This window comes from Gopherus evgoodei, chromosome 23 (genome assembly GCF_007399415.2).
Source record: "Gopherus evgoodei ecotype Sinaloan lineage chromosome 23, rGopEvg1_v1.p, whole genome shotgun sequence".
Taxonomy (NCBI): Eukaryota; Metazoa; Chordata; order Testudines; family Testudinidae; genus Gopherus; species Gopherus evgoodei.
This window is the reverse complement of record NC_044344.1, coordinates 114,107-135,366: the sequence shown is the minus strand read 5'-3', so window position 1 is coordinate 135,366 and position 21,260 is coordinate 114,107. Positions and strand designations below refer to the sequence as shown.

Sequence of the window (21,260 nt, the reverse complement as noted above, 5' to 3'; positions counted from 1 at the left end):
ACCTTTCCCCCCTCATCGCTGTAACTAGCTGTTTCCTTCTCTTCCTCCCTCCTAGACCCGCCCCCCAAAAGCTACGTCACTGGCCACCTGATGACAGAAGGCAATTTGTACCATGAACAAAATCAGTGGAATTAAATTTCAACACCTGAGATAGCCTTTTCTAAAGGAGCACATTCAATGTGAGAGAATATCAGCAGGAACAGCAGTTAATTAAGAAAACACCTGCTGTTAAAAAGACACAAGGAAGTAATACAATGGCTCTTATAAACAACATGAACTTAATCTAGTTGACTAGAATGAAAGTAACATAGTAAAATGCAGTGCAAATTAACAGCCAAGAAAATTAAACAAGATTGATACTGGTGTTCCAGAAGGTGCCAAGGCCACTTTTTTTTTCTTTTGTATAACTCCAAACATAGCAAGTTCTGCATCAATTTATAATTCCTGTTCACCATATGGCCCTGAGCACGCTGCAGAGGGTGTAAATTAACACAGATTTTGGCCCACAGCAGCTAACAAGAAGCACTTGTCCTAGATTTCGAGTAAATTGGAAACTGAGTATTTTTGTAGATACCTCCAGACTAATTCTAATTCAGAAAAACGGCTGTTGGAGCAAATTGTCTTCAGCATTTCCCTTTGCTTTGGGAGTTCCTGTCTCTTTAGGAAAAGGTATTGCTTGTTCATACCAGGATAGCCAGAGTACCTACCTTTCTCAGAAGACTGATCATCTGCAGTTAGCGTAAAAGATAGAAGTGAGACAGTTAAAAGATGGGCAGACAAATGAGTGATCATCACAATGGAATAAAGGGAAAAATCTTCTTGGCTGTGAGACTACTCAGTAAATTATACTAAAAGAACCTATGAAGTGATGTCTCCCCTTAATATCTCCACACCAGCTCAGGAACCTTTGCAAAAGTGTAGTATTAAATCCAGCAGCTCTGGTTAATTGGCTTCCTTGAGAGTGTCTTATTAAAAGCAGTAGGAGGCAATCTGCATTACATGCATCCTAACAAAGGCTAACTGAAACCATTTTATTTGGAAACACTTTAATTTATAAACTTATCTGACAGCTGTCTTGTGTATACACTCTTCCCTCTCTGTGGCTAGTGTGTGTGTGTGTGTGTGTGTGTGGTACTGAAAGGAAAGCAGATGGCGGGTGTGAGAGACTAGAAGCTCACTTGTTGCACGGGGGAAAGCACATTCGTTTCTAAAAACGGAGCCATTTGATACCTAGCTTTATTTGCTTGATTTCTGAAAACTTTGGTTTCTAGCTCGCTTGGCTAGTGCACAGCAGCATCTTTATTTTCTACATCAACGTGGCAATACTAGGGAAAATTCTAGCCTCACCCATCCACATGGCATTCTTACTCCAATAAGAGCTGAATGTAAGCATTCATGGGCAGCATTTAACCAGTTATACTTAGTGGTATCTCAGAACTGCCACCCAGACTTCCATCCTACATTCTATGACCCCAGGAAGAGTATCATTTTCTTCTTCTTTGAGACTCTTTTACCACTCCCCTCCATCATAAGTAGCAGCAGCTGTTGCTAATAAACATCCAATAGCTGCAAAGAATCCTGTGGCACTTTATAGACTAACAGATGTTTTGGAGCATGAGCTTTCGTGGGTGAATACACACTTGGTCAGTTGACATGCATCTCCAAAACATCTGTTAGTCTATAAGGTGCCACAGGATTCTTTGCTGCTTTTACAGATTCAGACTAACACGGCCACCCCTCTGATACTTGAACCATCCAATAGCTGTTTCCTTTCCAATGCTAAAGCTTTCTTATGGCATAGACTCTAAGGAATGGGAATGATGAATTCTCCTTTCAGCCTGAGGCACAGAAGTCCAGAGGTGGGAAGTGTTCCCAACTCTTGTTTGTTTTGTTTTTGTTTTTTATCATGAATCTTGGATTATTTTGTGAGGGCCTTTAAAACCCCAGCTTTTGAAAGCATAAGATTATGTGATAATCTCAGTTTCTCCCTCACCCCCTCTTTGCTTAGTTTTAAGTACACTTCCAGCCCTTGAGCCTGCAAAGAAAAGCTTGAAAATGTTGCCCCCCCACCCCTACCCACAGACCCCAGTAAAGCTCAAAGCCCAGCTGGTAAATAGCAAGTCTAAACTTTATTATGTTTAACATCTCATGATTTCAAAATGTCATTATTTTTAAATCAATCTTATGACTTTGGGGGCTCATTCATTGGTTTTCTTTTTTTGTTTTTGAATGCCTGGGACTGGCAATACTGGGCAAAACTTAAACCCAAATCCTTCCATGTGACAGCTAATAATCATTAACATTTATGACATCAGAGTAACAAATATTTAAGCACATGATTTTAATCATGTCAACCTACTGGAAAGTTGATATATCAACAGTGAATTCATTGAAGAAATAAAGATCTGTTGAAACTTACATAATGGCTTCTTTACAGTTTTGGAGTTTTGCAGAGTGCCTATAGTTCTTCTATAATTCAAACGCCTAAATATTAAATAGTTATACATGAGTGACTTATAAAGAGAAATGTAATATAGACAGTTTATACATATGATGGTATGGTAGGTGAAGAATTAAAGCTTTTTCTTGCAACACGTTGCAAAAGGCAAATGTATCTGATTCTGGCTTAGATGCATGTTTTAAATATTAAATTTAATGACTTCAAATTGTCATTGCTGGGTAACAGGTGGAAAAAAAAAATGCCAAAAGATTAATATGCCAGGGAAAGACTATCACAGAAATACAGATGCAAGTATGAAGAGTGTGGTTGTTTCCAAAGTACATTTGTTTCTATTCCCACTGTTTTTTTCCAACCTCTGTACCAAAAGGTAAAACAAAAAACTAAGTCCTAATTTCATTCTCACCTATGAAAGATGAGCCAAATTCTACCATCAGATTCTTCCACTTACTGAATTCAATGGGTAGTCAAAGGTGTGAGATCAATATCTAGTCCAAAATACGTAATTTGAGGATATGATATTCAGAAATTATCCAGGGCCTGCCGGATGATCTTGGAGCTTCATGCTTATTCCATAAAAATCTAACAAACCAACTGAGCTAGCTGGAAAAGCATCTTGTATGGAGATGAAGTGAGACAGCCACGAATGACTCAAATATTCTAGAGTGCTCAAATTATTTGACCAGCTTCTAAACTTTCAATTTTATACTTAAAATTTAGCTACCTTCTTTAAAACTACCTTTAACAAAAGTGATTAACTTTTCTTCAGACAACTGCACTTTGCACTGATCACTGGAGAACCTTCCTTAAAGACAGTTATTTATACTACATACCAGTACATAACTCCATAATGGGGGCTAAAACAAGATGCCCAGGGATTTACATTATGTATATTCATGAGGGGGGAGTTTAATCCCTTACACAAATACAGAGCAGCCCCAGATCTGAGGAAGAGGAGTGCCAGAATATTTATTTTTATCCCCGGGAAAGGGAATAATAGTTTTCCTGAGATCAATATTTGCAGAATTACCAATATTCTAGAACACAGAGGAATACCAGCCATATTTAACTGATATCTATGTACAATACAGCCAGGTTAGGACAGCTACTGACAAAAATATGCTGGCTGTGAGTGAGCTGCTTTGAAAATGGACTCTGTGGCCATGGTTTTATGTTCATGCCCCCAGGGAGTGCTCACTAATGAGATTACAGCCTGAAGTACAGCCAAAACATTTTAATTAAAAAGATGAACTTTGGTAAACAGCTGAACCCAGCTCTTTGGAAACCGTGGCAGCCTAACTGAGGTACAAGTACATACAAACAACAATACCCCAGAAATTCACTTTAATGGCGACCATGGTATTAACCTCCTTGTACATACTCCAGTGCAAACACTGGAACTACCAATGGGTGCCAGTGGAGGGAGCGTAGGTAGCACCTTTCCCCTCTTCCCCTGTAGCCTTACAGCAGTGGGACAGGATTTACTACTTGTTCTCTCAAGCACTAGGCTGTGCCCTTCTAATTTGCTTGATGTGTTCCATAGCCACAAAGATGGGTCAGACCCATGACCGCCCTGCCTATTATGCTTTGGACAGCAGCACATTAGAGAGTGGTGAATGCTACAGTAAGGTGCCTATTAAGCACAGTTCTCACCAGCATCTGGGTCAACCTGACCAGATGTAGAAAGATGCGATGGGATTAAGGGTTCAGATATGTGTGGGAGGGGAGGTTATTACTGATTAATTTTTTAATTAAAATGCCAGTGCTTTATGGAGTTCAGATGCTTGGCAACTAGCAGCAGTATACACTTCTAAATAATAGCATCAATTTGTTTTGCTGCCAGTGCGTTTGAAAATTTACAACCTACATCAACAACCTCCTTGCCTTTAAGGAGCTCAGAGCTGGCTTGACACTCACACTTTACATTTTAGTCTAAGGTAATATCTGATGTTTTTCTCTTATTGTTTTAAGAGATCAGCATGTGTAAAAACTCAATACCAGTCCAAAATAGGCGACATAGATGTTGAAATCATTGCAAGATCCTTCCATCTGCTTCACTTCAAAATCTCATGCTGTTCAAAGATATCTCCATTTTCTGTAAATACAACGAGGAATCCGGTGGCACCTTAAAGACTAACAGATTTATTTGGGCATAAGCTTTTGTGGGTAAAAAACCCACTTCTTCAGATGCATGGAGTGAAAATTTCAGATACAGACAAATGTATACACTGGCACATATACATTCTTCATGTGCCAATGTAGATATTTATGCCTATATCCGTAATTTTCACTCCATGCATCTGAAGAAGTGGGTTTTTTACCCACAAAAACTTATGCTCAAATAAATCTATTAGTCTTTAAGGTGCCACCGGACTCCTTGTTGTTTTTGTGGCTACAGACTAACACAACTACCCTCTGACACTTGGCATTTTCTGCAACGTTCATCTATAGCATTTATAGGCAACAGCCCCTTTTAGATGCTCTCATTTTTACATAATGCAGCCTTGTTTGTCATGGAAACTTTATAATAGCTCTGAATATTAAAACAAAAGGAAGCCCTAATTACTACACTCTGCTGCTGGAGCAATTCACTCCCACAGAAATGGTAACTTGGGCAGGCAATTCTGGTTTTGCTTTCCAGTAGCAGAACTCTCTCCTGAGGAGAAAATGGGGAACCCCATCCTCTTCCAGGAAAAACTGAAGTGCTTGGAATAGTTTCTCTTTGTTCCACTCTCACCAGCTGTGGTGATTCTTCACAGTAGTTTCTCTTCATCTGGACCTTAGCAGTTGTTCAGGGCGGCCTCTTTCAGGTCCTCTTCACATGGATGTATTTTTCCCCATCTTTGGCTCCAAGCAGCATTCGTATTGCCCAAATCCCAGTGGCAGTACCAGCTCTTTAGGTGGAGATGTCTGTAACGAATCCCTAATGGTGATGGTAAGTCTTTGAGGCAGCTTTAGGACCTATCTCCAAGTGACAAAGGGCTTTTCTGCATGGCTTCCCTACTCAGCTCAAATCCAATCAGAAGTTGCCTGGAAAAAAACTTGGTCTTTTAAGTAGAGGCAAGAGATGCCACTTGAATGGGTAACAATGAGTATCTGGGTATAAAGAGGAAAAGACCCTTTTCTGTTCTTGTTGGTCTGCTGTCTACCTGTAACAGAACATCATCTTTCAGAAGGGTGATTTTAACATTATGTAGAAATCACACACACTCTTACTCTGCTCCTAAGAGGTCACAATTTAATGAGAGCTTGTGGTCCTCGGGAGCAAGCAGGATCAGGTCCTTACTTTAGATAGCTTCTCAGGACTAATATAAGGATGGCCATAGAGGGCCAGGACAATTGTCCCTCTAGCCCAGTATGCAGCCTTCTGACAGTAGACAGTGCCAGATGCCAGACTAAAAAAAAAACTTGCTATAGAGTTTGGATAGAAAACAGTTTATCTTGCGCTCTACCTTCAAGCTGTCCCAACACTATTAGTTATCAGCAGTTTCCATGTTATATTCTATCACTTGTTTTCTCTTATTCTTAAAAAAAAATAGTTGCTCAGGTTCTTCTCTCCAATATCCTTGACAATTCCAGACAATGTTTTTCTTTCTCCATCTATTATGCCTCTTGGCAGCTTCTTAATTTATCATCATGCCAAAAATATTTTTCATGTGCTTAAATTTATACGCTGTGGTCTGAAACTCTCATTTCCATATCTGTATTACATGCTGCAGATTTTGATTATGAACTACAATCTGCTAAATAATCTACTTGCTGCAGTTCAATCATTTATATATGGCTTAACCAATTTACATAATTTTTAATAAGGAAATTTTGGCAACCTTTCTTCCAGATTTCATCTCAAGTCTGTTTTGGAAATGGACAAAATGCTAAGTGGTAAAATCAACTTAAACTATACAGTCTTCTTGCATAATAAAAAGGAAGGGCACCTTGTTTCTCCACTCTGCAGCTGCATTGTGTAACATTTTCCATTCATATAGCCCCTTCTATACAAGCATTTCACCTTAACAAAATTAATTCAGCCTCAAAACCCAAAGTGTGGAGAAGATATAGGAAATGTTATCTCCATTTCGTTGAGGAGAAAAGTGAAGAACAGAGAGAGAAAATTACTTTGTAAACACAAAATATCGTCCTGTGTAAAGTATTTCCAATACTGAAACAAATTTAACAATGAGAATACTTGTTATGCAATGTATAAAACACCCGTGGAACTCATTACCACATGGTATCAATAAGGTCAAGAACTTACAAAAGTTCAAGCGAGAGACACTTACACTAGGTTAAAAAAAAAAAGAAGAAACTGTGTCAGCCTTCATGCTTCAGGACATAAACTAACAATTTTACCACCTGAGCTAGGAAGGCTATTTGCATAATTTGTCCATTTTGAGGATTTTAGTACCTTTCTCTGGAGCTTTTGGTATTGGCCACTGTCAGAGACAGGATGATGGAGTAGATAGCCTCCTAGTCTGATCCAGTGTGGCATTTCCTATACTTCCTGTCATAAAATAAGAAGTAAAGTCCCCAAACAAAGCGTAAAAGCACCACAAAAATAATGCAACATTATGGTTATGATTAATGAATGTATCATCCTATAACTTTCACTGACAAACCTTTCTTGGAACTGTTTTGAAGGGATCAATCCTGCCCTGAGGTTGGTATCACCAACACGCTTTGCTTGCCACCATGTTGGATCATCCTGGCTCACAACTTCTAAGATGTGTCTCCTCTTAAACGGCAACCCTGCCTCCTGACAGGGAATGGCTTTGTCCTCTTTTGGATTATAGCAGAAGAGCGCCCTCATAAATACCTTCAAGAAAAAAATAACATACTCTGCTGCTTGTCCACATAGAATTTTAAAGCACTTTTAGAATGGCATTTCCACATCCCTAAATATTATATGGCTTATACGTGGTTTCATATTGAAGTGGAAGAGTATCAAGCTACACTTACATACAAGTTTGATTTGTTCACTACTGTAGAACATGTGACTTTTTCTAGGTAGTATCAAAAGAAATAGTGTGGTAGCACACTGAGGCCCAAAGAAGGACCAGGGCCTCACTGCACTGGGCACTGCACAAACATCTACACAGACAGCCCTAGCTGAAACCAGCTTTGTCTAAAGAAGGACAAAATGCAACAACCGGATAGACGAAAAATAAGGAGAGGAACTAGGAAGGGGGCAATGTGGTAACAGTAATAGAAACACAAGTTTGTGTAGATTAGCTATTTATTTATAAAAGTTACAGGATTCAGTATCTACCGAACCGTTTTGTACTACACAAATGGACACCAGATTTCGAAGAATCTGTAATAAGCAACCTGCCAATCATTATTAGGCATCTTACTATGGTCAGAAGAGAAATGGAGCTTGACAAATATTTGAAAGGATCTAAAGTGGATTTGTGAATTGATTATGGGAGGGTCCTTCATGCATGTGGAGCTGCCAGGAAGGAGTCCTTGAAAAGGATTAGCAGACACTGGAGGCTGCAATTGTTTGGCTGGTTCATGACCAATATAGACAACTGGGTAAGTACATGGGAGGTTTAGTCATGAAGAGTCTTGAAGGGGAGGACCTGAAGTTTACATTTATGCAGTGAAGAAGTTGGAGCCAGTGGACAGGACCTTAGAGTGAGTGGGGTAACATTGTCAAAGCTACGTGCCAAGAAGATGGTAGCAGCTTTTTGACTTGAGTGGATTTCAAGAAGGCCAGAGAGGAAGTGGTTACAGTTCTCAAGGTTAGAGATAGTGCAGACCTGGACAAGAATTTTGGTTTTATGGTGCAAGAGAAAATGCTAGATATTGGAAATGCTACGAGGGAAGATGCATCAAGAGTTAAGGCTAACCTTAGTTCGTGGTAAGCTAAAGTGTAAATCTACCCACTCTAGCCTGTTGTGTACTACATGTTCCATAGTGCACTTTGAAATGGGTATAGATTAAAGTGCATGGCAGCAGGGTCCACATGGGCACTTCTTGTGCGACAGACTAGTGCAGAGTAGATTTGTACCCTAGCTTGTTGCGAAATTAGTGTTCATATGCAGTCTGGTATCATCCAAATTATTTCTGTTTAGCAGAACTTTTTTTTCTGAGAGTACCTTATTATTCTTTTAGATATAAATCAATTTAGGGTCTCATTTTGCAAGTGGGATTTCCCACTGAAATCAGCAAGAATCTTCCATGCACAAGAATTGCAGAACAATGCTCTAGATTTTTTTATTTTTTTTTTAAATAAAAGGAGAGAGATTTCAGACCAGTTGCATACCTTGCTGTCCTTCAGACAATCTTCTTCTCTGATGGCTGGAATTATTTTTAATGTTATTGATCCCTGAGACTGAGCCTGAGAAAAAGAAAAAATACATTTCTTTCCATTGAAATAGTACAAAGAAACGCTGCAGCACACTCGAATTCAGTTTCTGGTGCTAGTGAATTGTCTCAGCCTTCACATGCCAAACCAAGGCTTTCAACTTTGAAAAGACACTTTTTTAGCTTTAAGGTGATTACCATGATACTCCAAAGATGTCAAGTGTATATTCTGGTCCTTTTTATCCCTTGTATGTATTACCCTGTGCAGTATCCTATTTATTAAGGAGAGATGTATAGTAACGCTCAAGCTAAGCCTATATTGAGGCTTGCACTAAAAATCTCTCTTCATGTTTAATGATTATATTTACTTTCCAATTTAGACACAACTCACAGAATAATAGAACTGTCTGTCTTATTTAAGTACAATCTTGACTAATTTTTGCAGATAAAATTAAAAAGGAGCATTTAAAAAGATTTTGTCATGTTTTCTACATATTTTTAAAGGTCCGTCTAGTTAAATAACTACAGTCCCCAGAAACTCTACACTTCACACACATTCTAACTTCGTCTCACATATAGGCCACTTTTGAAACTTTAAAGTTAAACACAGCTATTCCTTTTAGTCAGCATAACAGTTTTGGTCTAAAACAATATTAGCTGATTGACTGATCAAAGCAGTTACATCTGCCTCCCTGACCCATCAGCTTCATTGCTCAGAGACCATGGTGAGCCAAGGCACAAGAGGGGAGGTGAGCAGTGGGAGAGAAGGTTCTCTTGGGGCTGTGGTCCTGTTGGGATGAGCAGGTATGTGAAGGGGTAGATATAAGCAGGGCTTGAAAACAGGAGGGTCTGAGTGGGGCTTTAAGCAAGAATGTGTTAATGTCATAGGGGGTGAGCAGAAAGGTTTGCAGCTGTGCAAGAAGCCTATGGGAGACCCATGCCTCTGACATGAGGTTTCCTTCAGCTCCCTAGCACACCACATTATGAATACACTGTATATATTTTAATGATTTTTTTTTAATCTGCAATTCTCATGTCATGAGCCAATCATGAAAAGGAAACTGTTGGTCAGAGCCATAGATAACCTATGTGTATCACATTTGTCATGTTCAGACTCAAACTCAAAGTTTCCTGCAACTGTCTTAACTTAAAGCTGAAAGTTATCTATTTGATTATAAACAGCTGAAATAAATTCATAAGGACATTGTAAAGACAGCCCAATTCTGTCCTCAGTTATACCTGTGTAATATTATTAACTGAGGGGCAAGGGTCACCTATCTATTGCTTTAACAAGCCTACTTGGTAATAATAGATCTCAAAGTAAAAATAAGAGCAGACCAAAATCTGACTAATTTCTTCTGGTCGTTTGTGAAGTACAGCAATCCCATTGACTTCTTTTAGCTCATCTCCAACATGGACAAGACCTAAAAACAAGATAACTAAATTAGAACTAATACTCAGTCTGCTAAGCTGCTTCTCACCTATTACCCACACCCATGTTAACCATATGTGCCAAATGACTTTCCATACTAGTCCTGTACTCCTCTGCCAACATTGCACCTTACGGTCTCCTGCCTTCACACTACCTGCACTCTTGAACGATGACCCATAATCACCTAAAATGGCAATAGGGAGAGAGGGGACACTTTTCAAACCACGTGTCCCATGGTAATGGTCAGGAGGAAGTTTATTGTCTAACCACACTGTCTGTGTAACGGACCTGCAGTGAGGGACCATTTTTACTGTGCTGTTTTGGTACACTGCATCTGTATCTCAATCCCCTGTCTGCACTTTGGACATTATACTGGAATGTACTTGCAAAGATGGACAACTCTTATAGAATTAGAAGATAAGCTGTTAATTCTTCATGCTGAATGGCCTCTGCTGCTGTGAACCATTTACAGACAGTTCTACACAGCATGGCCTCAGAAAGTCTCATGGGCTAAATTTTGAAACTGTAACCTAGAGCAAATCATAAAAGGTTTAGCTTTGCTCATGCAGTCTAGTTTTGTACTCCTAGTAATGTCAGCACTAGTTACTGACCATACTAGAACTTCACAATAAAACAGCCAGCCAGCAGCTCATGATCATACCAGAGGAACATCTCTCTCCATCTGTTTTAAAGTGGAATTCCCAATTACATCAGTGGGAAGTTCTGCACAGAACTGGACAGAATGATATGGCTCACAATCACTATGGGTCCACACACAAAACATTTAGTATGTCTTATTGATTTATGTAAAATACAAATGATCTTATTTATTCACTGATGTCTACCTTTTACAGGAAGACTTAGTACTAACAATAGGATAACTGGGTAGACACTCTTATTTCAGACTAATATTTCTACAAAAGAATATTTAGAAGACCTTAGAAAAGGGTCAGCACAGTAGCCTTGGTGTGTTACAGCAACAGTATTCAGAGCTGAAAGCAAACCAAGGTTCTGGGTTAAAAGTAAAAATAAAAAAGCCGCCTTGCAATTTTGTTTAAGTCAAAATTTGAGACTAGTCTTCCTCATTCTATTGGCAGTTTTTATCCTATTAACCATATTACCAGAGAATCGGATTTAAAAGGTGCATTACTGATGTGAAGCGAAAATGCTAATGGCACTGTTTTAGTCCCTTTACAATAAATGTCTTATCAGATTATTTTAATATGGAAAATGCTAATAAGAGACCAGAAGAAAGCTGTAATTTACTAATATTTCTTCATCATAGTAATACATTAGCATTGGGATTATATTACTATTGAATTAAAAAGGACAAATTATAACAAAAATTAATGACACTTCAATACTTTATTTGCTATGTATAAAATCTCCATGCAAGCCCAATTCAGCTCATTTAATAAATTCGAACAGAGCTGCCTCTAAGAAGTGCAAGGTCAAATATATTAGGAATTAACCCTGTGGAGACTGGAGATGTGCTGTATAAGCATTTATTTGGATATCTGTAGGGTAAACATCAGTATTCAAAGAGCTAACTTTGCTGCTGAGTAACCATAGAATTTCATTAGAAATTATTAGAACTTTTTACAAGTTTTAAAATGTAGTTTATAAATTGTATTTTGAAACTGCTTTTATTCAGAAACCTACCACTGCGGTCAGCTGCACCACCTCTCATGATTCTTGCTACAATCACAGCCCCTGTATTCTCATCCCTTCTGATGGTGGCACCCTGAAACATAAATAATAAACCAAGATAAAGCATTTATTTAAAGTACATTTAATGGCAAAATAATGAAAACGCTGATTAAATATTGAAAATTTGATTTTGTTCTTTTCCCAAGGGGAAGACAATAAGTAAATTTTGTCTTCCTCTGTAACTAATTTTGCCATCAACTCAACTTGTGTTTGGACACTGCTTTTATGTGATAATCAGATGGGTGAGTATGTCTGCAATCCCTTCTTCCACTCTACTCTGTGCTGATTAGGCCTCAGCTAGAGTACTGTGTCCACTTCTGGGCACCACAACTCAGGAAAGATGTGGCTGAATTGAAAGAGTCCTGAGAAGAGCAATGAAAATGATTAAAGGTCTAGAAAACATGACCTATGAGGAAACATTGAAAAAATTGGGTTTGTTTAATCTGGACGAGAGAAGACAAAGGTGGGACAACAATTCTCATGTACATAAAAGGTTGTTAAAAGGAGGAGGGAGAAAAATTGTTCTCCTTAATCTCTGAGAATAGCACAAGAAGCAATGGTCTTTAAACTGAAGCAAGGGTGATTTAGGCTGGACATTAGGAAAAAGTTCCTAACTGTCAGGGTGGGTAAGCACTGGAATAAATTGCCTAGGGAGGTTGTGGAATCTCCATCATGGGAGATTTTTAAGAGCAGGTTAGACAACTCCTGTCAGAGATGTTTCTGGCATGCATCTTTACCCTACTAGTTTAAGCAGTGCCTCACTGTCTATACTGCTATTTATACTCATGTTAAGGGTGTGTGTAGTTTATGTACTCTACATGCTGCAGAAAGGAGTGTGCAGTGTAGATGTACCCTAAGGGTGGGACCACTCTTTGACTAGAGACGGAGTACCTTATACATACCAAAGGCTCTTTATTCTTCACTAGACGAACAATTTTAACTGATTCTTCATCAAAATCATCATCAATATTGTCTGGCAGAGGGGGAAGAACCGGGTCAAAGTTCTTCTGGGCCACAGTATCATGTACTACAAGCATTGCCTGTACAATAAGAAAAAAATAAAAGATTAAAATAATACAGGCAAAATTGAGAAGGATGCCATTTCTCTTATTCCAGACATAAGAGCTAGTGCAAAGAGAGCCTATCCACTCTGGTGAAAATCCATATACTGTTTTCTTGGCAAGCATAAACTATTTCTCATCTAAAACAGTGCAAAGGTTCACAGCTAATGTAATGAGTTTCTGCTCTGCCTGCATTAGTGAAAAAGGAAGTTAAAGATCCAATTTGTGTTAAAAAGACACCTACATACTCAAAGAAAGAATCCCGAATATTTCCTCTTTTCTTCATCTTTAAGGGCCTGATCCTGTACCTCTGACGTCAATGGGAGTTTTATTATGGACATCAATAGGAACAGGATCATGCACTAACTGAAAGTGAGGAATGATAAAGAAAGCACTTAACTGCTTCTTCAAGTCACCCTTTAACATTATCTTGCTTGTGCAGATTTTTGTGTATAATAATGCTTTGCCTTTTTTGCAGGCAAATCCTTTACACTTTTCATCCGCTCCAATCATTTGCTCTTCCCTGGAGTGATCTAGCCAGAGGCATTTAGCATTAGAGAAAAGAAATTGGAAAGACTGCATTACAGTGTTTGTCTTACATCAATAAATATTCCACATAATGGATATTTGGAAGCTTAGATGACAACCAACCATAAAACTTCATGGGGAGTCTACTGGTACACTATATAACATTCTATGGCTACATCGTCTTCTTTTTTTAAATTTAACTTTCAATAGCATATGAAACAACAAAATTGCCTGGAACAAGAGCTTTAGTTTGATTTTTGGATTCACATTGTTCTATAACATGTTTTTAACCTAGTTGTGTAATTAAAAGGTTTAAATATAGTTTGCTACATTTTGATTCCTGGCCAAAATGTTTCGACTAGCTCCTAAAGAAGCCCAATTGAGTTAACATTTGTCAAATATTTTGCAATCTTGAAAGGGAAGGAAGGTGCTTTGTAAGTGCAAAATCTATATTTATAATATTTAATTACTGCTGTTCTATGATTATCGAGCAGCCAAATAAAATCCACCAGCCCTCGCTCCCAAATTAAGAGATTACAGCTGTGCCTGCAACATAACTTTTCAACAAATTGAAGTAAACTGGAGAAGGGATTCTTGAATAATAGCAACCCAAATAGAGATATGACCATGAGGCTCCACAGATTCTTCTAACTTATTTTTGCAACTCTGTCAAAAACAAAACAAATGGTAGAAGAGAAATATCATAGTTTACTGGGTTCATCTACTCAAGAGCTAATGCACAGAACCAAAGTTTTGTTGCTCACAGTCCAATTTTTAAAGTAACTAAGATTTTAAACTGGCTCTCCCAAATTGCACATGGGCTCTGGTGATCTAATTGATCCTCTTGCACAGCTCCAGGGATCCTGCACTGACTGAAACAGATGAGTTAAAATAAGTTCTTCAGAACAGTCATGAGCAATTAATTAATTCCATGGCTGGTGGGGGTAGTAAGATGGGGACAATGCTCTCTTCTCCCACCTTAGAAAATATGTAGGAGGGAAGGATAATGACCCTTCCTGCATTAGGAGCCTGTAGCAGGGCGATCACCCCGCTCCAGCTCAAAAAGGGTTAAAAGCCAGCCCTTGGAGAAGGCAGGGGCTGAGAGAAAAAGCTAGGCTGACTGGTGAAATAGCCACAGCTGGCCCTATAAAAGGGCTGTGAGCCAGGTTCTCACACATACACTCTCTCTAGCTTATGAGAGAAAAGGACCTGGATGCCTGAGAGCTGAGAAGGGCAGAGGGAGCTGGAGAGTTCCAGCCTGGTAAAACTGCAGGCCTTGCTAAAATGCCAAAATACGTACTGGGGCTGCAGAGAGGCAGTCCAGAGATAGGCAAAGGCAGCAGGTCCTAACCTCCTTGCTGATGATGAGTGGTTTACAGACTGCAGTCTGTCCCAGTAAGTGGGGGCTAGATGATGACTGGCAGAAGCCACTGAGGCAAGGTGGGGATAGAGGGTTGGCGTGACCCAAACTGTGGGTTACTGCTGGGGGCAGAACCCCAGTGTAAAAGGGTACTGGGGTTTGGGTGGGATACAGGAGCCAGTGGCAGGTGGGACACTGGCCTGCAGAGGGTGCTCTGGGCTGGAAGAGCTAATTTCCAGGACAACCAGCAGGTGGTGCTGTGCTGGTGCCCTGCCACAGAGCCCCCCTATGCCACAAACCCCTCGTCAATTTGATCTGCAGGAGGAGACAGATTCTGCACACCTCTTAAAATGTGTAGGAATAGAACCCTGTCCTGCAATCCTTAGGAAGCATATTTGGGGTCTCCCTGTCCTCTTAGGTACTCTTAGTTGTAACTTGCCCTTAACAATGTTTTCTGTCTGGGAATCATGCTGAGACGTGCATTGCTTAGGAGTATGTGTTTTACCCTAAGATGTGGTGTTGACAATAGCTGAAGCAGCTCTTTTTCTTCATTATTCACTGGCATAGTCTGCAATTCTTCAATTACCTTAAAAAGTTAACAAAAGAACATAAGGCAATATATTTGCAATTGGATTTTCTGATCAATGTTTGTTAATTTCTGTGTCACGTTTCAAAGAAGCAACAATAACTGAAATATGCATTTAAAGGCAATCTCAATAAAATATGCCTCTAACCTGCTTTATTATGTGTATATTATAGTAGTGCCTGAATGTGGACAGAAATTGAGGCCTTTAGATGTAAATCCTAAACAAATACACCAACACTAAACTCTAAGTTGATTAACTAGCCTTTATGAGTACATTGTCATGGGGATGGGATAAACAATTTCAAATACTCCAAATACTTCCAGGCTTTTCAGTACATGATAACATCCCCGAGAGCAGTGGTTCTCAGTCAGGAGCCTGGGGCCCACTGGGGGGGGCCGTGAGCAGGTTTCAGTGGGGCCACCAAGCACGGCCAGCATTAGACTCGCAGGGGCCCAGGGCAAAAAGCCAAAGCCAAAGCCCCATGGCATGGGACTGCAGCCTGAACCCCACCACTCAGGGCTAGGGCTGAAGCCAAAGCCTGAGGAACTTAGCTTCATGGTGTCCCCTGTGGTTTGGGGACTCGAGCAACTGCCCTGCTTGCTACCTCCTAATGCTGGCCCTGGCTTTTATATGCAGAAAAACAGTTGTTGTGGCACAGGTGGGCTGTGGAGTTTTTATTGTATGTTGGAGGGAGGGGTTCAGAACCCCTGCCCTAGAGACCAACTTCATGTATCACTGAAGAGTGCCCTTCCTGATCAATTATAAATGGGTACAGATGGGTTCTATCACATTCTCTTAAGCCAGAAAGATGTAGGCTATGATGTTTCTCCATTCTCTTCAGTGTTTATACCCTTACCTCATACTTGGTAAGACAACTCCCATCCTTTCATGTATTTATACCTGCTCCTGTATTTTCCACTCCATGCATCTGATGAAGTGGGTTCTAGCCCACAAAAGCTTATGCACAAATAAATTTGTTAGTCTCTAAGGTGCCACAAGGACTCCTTGTTATCTTAGCCTCAGTAATATCTTGTGGCAGTGAATTCCACAGTCACACATGCTGTAAATTATGTCCAAATGCTCCCTCAAGTCTTCTTTTAGGAGTTTGTAAACTGATGTGCAGCAACAGAAACAGGAATCAACTTTTTTTTAAATATGTGAGTTGTGTTTTAGTTCAGTCCATGCAAGAGTAATTTCAGTTGGAGACTTTCAGTTCTTTAGTATGTAACTTACAAATCTATGATATCAAAAAGAATTTACTGGACAACATACTTACATCCTCAGCTAAAGCTGCTGCACTATGTAAAACAGGGGTTGGACTCTGTCTTTCATAATGGCGGAGCTTTTCATGAATCTGAAACACAGGTGTTTTCAGGTAAGTGACTACAAAGGTCAAGAATTCCTGATTTTTTTGATACTGCAATGTATTGGAGGTCATTAGCTGAAAGTCCTATTGCTGAAACCAGAAGGATCCATGTCCAAAGGAAATATCATCAAGGCAACTAATACATGGGAGATTTTTGAAGGTGCCAGAGGGTTTTAGGAGCACAAAGCCCAACTTGTGCTCCTAAATCCCTTATGCCTCTGAAAGAATCTTCCTTGCAGTGTAGCTTGGAGGAAGAAAAAGAAGACTTGATTGATGTCTTTGACCTTTTGCGTTAAATAATCATCTAACAGCTACGTGTTAGTACTCTGCCCATATTCAGACCTCACTGATCAGACTTATAGCAGGATCAAATCACTACTTTGGTGGATACTCAGTGATGATGACAAATCAGCAAAGAAAAGGATTGAAATGAACATTCTAATATTACTAGTGTGTTAACTGGCATTACTAATTCTATAGTAGTACTCCCCAAATTAGTCTTCTGGACACTTTTTATTAGCCCATGAGGCATATTTTTACATGAAAAGGGCATATTCTTTTGTCAAAGATTATAAGTGTTAATGCAGTGGTCCCCAAAGTTTTCAGGGTCATGACCCCATTTAGCCCTGTCCGCCACCTCCCTGGGAGGTGGGGCTGTGGCTCCCAAGGAGGGAGCCATGGACAGGGGTAAGGGGTCAAAGTAGAGAGTGGGGCTGAGGCTGAGAACAGAGACATGGCCAGGGGCCAAGAAGGCTGGGAGCGAGGCCAGGAGCCAGGGCCGTAACTGGGTGGCGTTCCCTCCCCGTCCCCCATAAGTGCTGGCCCATGCCCCCCCCCAATGTTTTTAAGGGGGGGGCACACCCCACAGTGTGGGGACCTCTGTGTTAATGAATGATCCATGTCAAGAGCAGAATAGTCCTGCTCATATTTTTGCTGCTGTTGGTGCTGTAGATGGGAGAATATCTTGTGAAGTTGAGGTCATAGGCACTGACTCCATAGGTGCTCCAGAGCTGGAGCACCCACAGGCAAAAATTGGTGGGTGCAGCAGCCAAGCTCCCCACTCCAGCTCACCTCTGCCTGCACTCCTGAGCGCACTGCATCCCTGCTTTTCCTCCCAGTGCTTGCCACCATGAAACAGCTGTTTAGCATCTTAACAAGCTGTGGGAGGGAGGGGAGAGGAGCGGGAACATGGCACGCTCAGGGAAGGAGGTAGGGAAAAGGTGGGGCCGAGGTGGGGATTTGGGGAAGGACTCCAGTAGGGGCAGGGAGGGGGCAGAGTTGGGGCAGGGACTTTGGAGAAGGCGTTGGAATGGGGGTAGGGCAGGGTTGGAGTCAGGCCGGGGGTGGTTGAGCACCCACTGGTGCCAGGAGAAGTTGACACCTATGACTGAGGTTCCATGGTTTAAAGGAAAATTCCGATTATTGCACTCTAAAATGTTTTCATTACTTGGCACTGATACTTGCGTTTATCAATTAGTTAACTGACAGTAAAAAAAACCTCCAAATAGAGAGAATTATTATTTTAACAATGAAAATATCAATTATGTAACAAGAGAATCCCCCTTCTGATTCTTAGTGATGGCAGCTTTCTCCTGCTTCAAAACGACATTCACTCAAAACTAGGCAAAAATTTCATTTCAGAGCAAGCAAAAAAGAGTAATTTTCATAGGATATTGTTCATGTTTGTTGTTTTAAAGTAACTTTAATATACGTATTATCTCTGTTCAGTTTTCTCTTCTATAGGAAAACAAGTAATCCTTAGTAACACAATGTGGCAAAGAAATTAGGAATACTGAGAAACACAGAACACAAAGAAAAGGAAATTTTGTGAAATAAACATTTACCTTCATTAGATAACTCAGACTTTTTTCACTGAAGACATCTCTAAGGAATCCCATTTCTTCTTTGTGATTTGAATCAGGTCTTAGTTGAGATGTCAACAGGGCCAAAGTCTCATGCAATCCTAAATTAATTGCAAAATATAGAGAACAAAAGCTTTGTGGATAACTAACATCTCTTATCTTATCTGCGCTCTGTTATTGCATTGTTCATCATTTTATTTGACCAGTACAATAAAATTATGCTTCTGATAATTAAGGTTATACTGAGAGTTGCAGCTTATTTCCAATCATTGCTCTTGATTTTCAACTCCCTTCTTAAACAGCAAATCTCACATGAATGTTCTACATGTGCCAAAACCGGCAAAGGCAGAATCCATTTATTCTAAGATTGTAAAAAATCACAACAAGTGAAATTTTGCTCCCTGTGTCTGATGTTTCCCTGGGTTCTTATAACATTGGGATCTCTTTGAAATGCCTAATCACTCATCTACATTATATCTTGGACCTAAGCTAGAGTAACCCACTTGCTTGCACTGCAGCATTGAGAGGTGTAAATAAGGAAAGAAATAGTATGAAGGATCCATATTTTGTTGATGTGGACATAGCTGCAAAATGACAGACAGAATTAAGAGGAAGGTCACAACTTTTATTAAACTTTAAACACAGAGGAGGGGGACACTAACCAGCCATTACCCATGCTGTCCTGTACCAGGCACTTCCAGTGTAGGAGTTACAGGGCTTGTTACCATATAAACCTACCCCAAGTTATGGGTTTCCTCTGTCTATCAGGCAGAACTCAGCTGTCTCTGAGTCCTAGACCCTATCCCCACCCCATGAAGGAGACGGAGGGTGCAGAAGAGTGGGGACCTCAGCTTGCAAAGGGCACAAGGTCTCACCTCATCCCATGAGCCCAAGGCCCATCACCAAAACCCCAGGTCTTTTACCTCTGGGAACCATTCATTTTATTCTCTTAACTGCACTGGAAACTGGCTGCAAGTTGCAACAAATAAACAACTCAACCCAAGTACCTCAGTTAGATATTGAGCACATTCCTTCTTAACCACTGTGGCTTGAAGGTGCTGCAAGGAAAGCAAAAAGCTCCTGCCTGGAATGGAGCCAAAAGAAGTGTCACAGGCCCCCTGTCTCCCCAGGTTGAATCCTGGGGGGTGGGGAATGCTGGACAATCCGCACCCATCCTCACAACTAGATGTTTGACTCCCAGTGGAGAAGCTACATGGTATTTCTTAGCAAGTGTCTCCCTTCCTCGCTAGTGGGCCTGTCCCCTTTCACCGCCGGCCCCATCAAGTCCCCCTCTGTTGAGGCAGGGGGGTGGCATTTTTTGTGTGGAGGAGTCGCCCACAGAGCTAGCTTAGCAATCAAGTTAGCAGTAACGCAAGGAACCTAGAGGCCTGTATCCTGTAAGGCATTCGCTTAAGTAATGAGCGTAAGGCTTTGAGGCCTTTGATCCTTAGCAAAAGTGGCCTAACAGTGACCCTGAGTTTTGGGGAACTGGGAACATTGTGCTGGAAGGGGGAGTTTGTACAAAACAAACACTGAACTGATGTTAGGCTTGGATATTTTAGGATAAAAATACTGGCAGATGCTTAACCATGAACTTGCCTTGGCAACAAATTGACGTACATGATAAGTTAAAATCATTAACATACTAACCAATATAGGATAAGGATACTCCAGCATTATTAGGGTGAGGAAGTTCAGTATGGGCAAAGGAAGATGAGCATTTATATGAATATCCATGGCAAATATCAGGTCCTATAATAGGCCAGACCACCATCTCAAAGAGATCTGGACCATCGAACTTATTTGGCATGCCAGGAACAGAGGAGATGACCGCTTGTCTCTTACCATCAGATTCCTAAGGGTGTGAGTTTATGTAAGGAATGCTACAAAATATCAGCTTAACTTTATATTACTGCTATCTTTGTATGTGGTTTGGAGCAGTTGTGTCTTTAAGTAGTTTTATTAGCCCAACAAGTAAAGTTTTGCTTTGCCCTCAGAGTGAGTGTCATCGTTGCACACATCAGTGTCTGGTTGGGAAACCCAAACTTCATAACTTTGCTCCTGTTGTGTCTGATTCTGGGACTCAGAGGACTATAATCCCCAACTCTTTAAATTAGTAATTAATGGGAAATCAATAATAATTAATAACCACTAAAGAATCGAGCAAGGGGGGAATTCTGTGGGAATGACTACACTGCAGCTGGCAGCATGCCTCCCTGCCCAGATAGACTTGTGCTAACTCTGCTTGAGAGCATGCTAAAAATAGCATTGTGGATGTTGCAGTGGGGTGGCAGCTTGAGCTAGCAACCTGAGTCCAAGCCCACCCAACCCTCTAGGTTTGAGCTCAGCTGACTAGCCTGAGCTACCAATGCTGCAACAACCATACCGCCATTTTTAGCACACTAGCTCAAGTAAAGCTAGCATAGGTCTGCCAACCCAGGCTAGGAGGCATGCTTCCATTTGCTCTATAGACATACCCCATGGGCCAGAATCATCAAGAAAGTGGGTGTGGTGGGTACTAGGTATACCCATTAGCTGTTTGAATGTGATTTCCATTGTAGGCAAGCAGGCTGGAAGGATACGCCCAGAG

The 21,260-nt window shown here is 40.5% G+C and overlaps 1 protein-coding gene across 1 annotated transcript in view; it reads right to left on the bottom strand.

Moving 5' to 3' along the window:
• The window catches only part of MPP3 (membrane palmitoylated protein 3), a 46,585-nt gene that overhangs the window by 13,850 nt on the left and 11,475 nt on the right, over window positions 1-21,260 (bottom strand). Inside the window, exons 3-12 of the mRNA XM_030541504.1 lie at window positions 18,653-18,771; window positions 16,719-16,796; window positions 15,361-15,441; window positions 12,809-12,946; window positions 11,859-11,940; window positions 10,103-10,188; window positions 8,724-8,798; window positions 7,075-7,271; window positions 2,420-2,484; window positions 708-728 (exon numbers count right to left, since the gene is read on the bottom strand). Coding sequence (XP_030397364.1) covers window positions 708-728; window positions 2,420-2,484; window positions 7,075-7,271; window positions 8,724-8,798; window positions 10,103-10,188; window positions 11,859-11,940; window positions 12,809-12,946; window positions 15,361-15,441; window positions 16,719-16,796; window positions 18,653-18,771 — 942 coding nt within the window. The remainder of the gene's footprint in view (window positions 1-707; window positions 729-2,419; window positions 2,485-7,074; window positions 7,272-8,723; window positions 8,799-10,102; window positions 10,189-11,858; window positions 11,941-12,808; window positions 12,947-15,360; window positions 15,442-16,718; window positions 16,797-18,652; window positions 18,772-21,260) is intronic.